The 3176-nt window shown below is 31.4% G+C and overlaps 1 protein-coding gene across 1 annotated transcript; it reads left to right on the top strand.

The window, feature by feature from the left end:
- The first annotated feature begins 1545 nt into the window (after positions 1-1545).
- Positions 1546-2518, top strand: LOC127259137 (zinc finger BED domain-containing protein RICESLEEPER 3-like). Its single transcript, XM_051286281.1, has 2 exons — positions 1546-1735; positions 2145-2518. The coding sequence occupies exons 1-2, from the start codon at positions 1546-1548 to the stop codon at positions 2516-2518; spliced, it is 564 nt and encodes a 187-aa protein (XP_051142238.1).
- The last annotated feature ends 658 nt before the right edge of the window (positions 2519-3176 follow it).

Raw genomic sequence — 3176 nt, 5'->3', positions numbered from 1 at the left:
AAGATAATATCTACTTGCACAATTGTATCCTACACAATTTTTAGAATTAAAATTGATGATTTTAGAATTATTATTGGATAATTTTATTATTGATGTTTAATGTGATGAGATATTTTGGGATTTAAAGAATCTAATTAAACTTTATATAAAATTTGATGAGACAAAAAATAAAAAAATAAAACATCTTCTATGAAAGTTATCTTGTAACAACTGCAATTGTAGAAAGATTATTTTCAACTATAACTATCATCAACAACAAATTACGGAATAACATGAGAGATTAATTATTGAATGATTGTTTTGTTACTTTCTCGAAAGAGATTTGTTTACGAAAGTTAATATAGAAGTTATTGTCAAACGATACCAAAATATAAGATCTCGTCGCGAATACTTGTAGTTATTTTTTATTTTTAATTTTTAATGACGTGAAAATCGGCAATCGTACCTGAAAATATACACTGGGTAAATCCCCGGCCGAACCTAATACCCTGGAAACTAGGCTCAACAAGAGAAGTCACACTAGGCAAACCATGTCTGGCGAACATTTGTAGTTATTTTAAAGTGTTAGTGATTGTTAATTTAAAATTTCGTATTTCTTTTTAATGTAAGTTTTTATTGATATATTTATTTATTTTAAATTTAGTTTGATTAAATTAATTTATCGATCCACTAAATTCAAAATTCTAGATCCGCCACTGATTTTATAGATAGAGAATGGAAATTGCACAAGAGAATAATTAGTTTTACAAAAATTACTTGTCATTTTGGGGAAGAAATTGGTAGAATGATTGAAGTTTGCTTGAGAGAGTGGGGGATAGAAAAAGTTTTTTCAGTTGTAGTTGACAATACATCTTCTAATGAAAATGCCATTGATTATTTTGAAAGAAGAATGAAAATGGAAAATATGTTGATGTTTGAAGGAAAATATTTACATTTGAGGTGTTCATGGCATATTCTTAACTTAATTGTTAAGGATGATTTGAAAGAACTTGATGCATCAATTAAGTCTATCAGGAATGCAATTAATTTTATTCATTCTTCATCTTTAAGATTGAATAAATTTAGAGAGTTTACAGTTCTAGCTAAGTTTGCTAGTACATCAACTGTGCCTATGGATGTGAAAACCAGATGGAATGCTACTTATAAAATGTTTGATGTTACGTTGAAGTATCGGAGGGTGTTTGAGAGGATGGATGAAGAATGGGTGCCTTTTATGAACTATTTTTCTGAAAAGAGTGAAAATGGTATAGAAAGGGTAGGGCCACCGAATGAGGAGGATTGGGAGAATCCGAAAGCCTTTATACACTTTCTGAAGAAGTTCTACGATGCTACTTTAGAACTAAGTGCATAAAAAACTCCCACTTCTCAATTGATCTATCAATCATTGATTGCACTCGAGATTGAAAATTGAAAAAATGTGCAATGATCTTTCCGATCCGACCTTTAGAAAAGTTGCTGGTGCAATGAAACTGAAATTTGATAAGTATTGGGGGAGTTGGGATAACATGAATCCTTTGATTTCCATTGCCAATGTTTTGGACCCAGATGGAATTTAGAGAGTTTGCAGTTCTAACTAAGTTTGCTAGTACATCAATTGTGCCTATGGATGTGAAAACCAGATGGAATGCTACTTATAAAATGTTTGATGTTGCATTGAAGTATCAGAGGGTGTTTGAGAGGATGGCTGAAGAATGGGTGCCTTTTATGAACTATTTTTCTGAAAAGAGTGAAAAGGGTACATGAAGGGTAGGGCCGCCGAATAGGAGGATTGGGAGAATGCGAAGCCTTTATACATTTTCTGAAGAAGTTCTACGATGCTACTTTAGAACTAAGTGCATCAAAAACTCCCACTTTTCAATTTATCTATCAATCATTGATTGGACTCCAGATTGAAATTGAAAAAATGTGCAATGATCTTTCCGATCCGACCCTTAGAAAAGTTGCAGGTGCAATGAAACTGAAATTTGATAAGTATTGGGGGAGTTAGGATAACATGAATCCTTTGATTTTCATTGCCAATATTTTGGACCCAAGAAACAAGCTTCAGATGATCAAAGCGAGCATCAAAATTTTGAGAGGATCTTCTGAAAAGATCCAAGAAGTGATTGATACAGTTAAATTTTTTTTGGTGATTTTATGGACAGAGTATAAGGAAATGAATGGAACATCGAGTGTGGGAGGACAAAATATGGAGATAGAGTGTAGTAGTGGAAATGGTTTTAGCGGCGGTGGCTGTGGTCTTTGTGATGAATTATTTGAATGTGTGAATGCACAAAATGAAGAAGATCATCTTGAAGAGATCTCTAATGAAGTTGATAAATATCTAGCCAATGATATTGAGAAACAGTCTAATCCATCTTTCAATCTTTTGGAGTGGTGGAAGGGAAGTGAAACTAAGTATCCTGTTCTTTCAATGGTTGCAAAAGATATTTTTGCAATTCCAAGTTCAACGGTGGCTAGCGAGTTTTCGCTTTTAGTTTGGGAAAAAGAGTTGTGGATCCCTTTAGAAGTAATTTAAGTTCTAAAATAGTAGAAGCATTGGTGTGCACTAGTGATTGGTTGAAAACTGATAAGATGAACTTCTTTAAGGATCTAACAAATAATGATCTAGAATTTTGAAATTGAAAAAATTGAAATGGGTAAGAAATTTAATTATTATTATTATTATTATTATTTAAGTAATTTTAATTTTATATTATTTATATTTATAAAATATATTAATAAATTTTATATCTTTTTACATGTGCAAAAGATATTCAAGATCAGATCCCAACTACAAAAAAGTTGTCTCTCTGATAAATTTGTAAGTTTTGTAATTTTTATGTATTAAATTTATTGAAATATTTTAATATGTGGTATTGAAAAACTTTTGCATTGTTGATAGGTGTGGCCGTGTGGGCGGCGGCCATGATAGAAATGAAATAGTTTGGATCAATTGAAACAATTGGAGCCGGAATTGCAGTATGGATTATTGAATGGAGTGGATGTTAATTTTTTTTAAAGACAGAATATGTGTTGGTGAATGCTGCTGTGTGACATAAACTAATTATGTTTTAAGAGGATGTGTGCTTATCATTGATATATTTTTGCTACTTTATTGTTTATCTTTGAATGCTTCTTGATTGTGTTTTAAGGTATAGTGTTGTGTGTAGCCGTTTTCAAGGAAATATATATAT

This window comes from Andrographis paniculata, unplaced genomic scaffold, assembly GCF_009805555.1.
Source record: "Andrographis paniculata isolate CXL003 unplaced genomic scaffold, ASM980555v1 Contig5END, whole genome shotgun sequence".
Classification (NCBI taxonomy): domain Eukaryota; kingdom Viridiplantae; phylum Streptophyta; class Magnoliopsida; order Lamiales; family Acanthaceae; genus Andrographis; species Andrographis paniculata.
This window is presented reverse-complemented; position numbering and strand designations above follow the sequence as displayed.

What these genes read in the sequence shown, in the direction of transcription:
- LOC127259137 (XM_051286281.1), top strand. Translation starts at nt 1,546, where the DNA reads ATGGAATTTAGAGAGTTTGCAGTTCTAACTAAGTTTGCTAGTACATCA. An exon ending in TTCTGAAAAGAGTGAAAAGG is followed by an intron (nt 1,736 to 2,144) that starts GTACATGAAGGG and finishes TTTTATGGACAG; the next exon opens with AGTATAAGGAAATGAATGGA.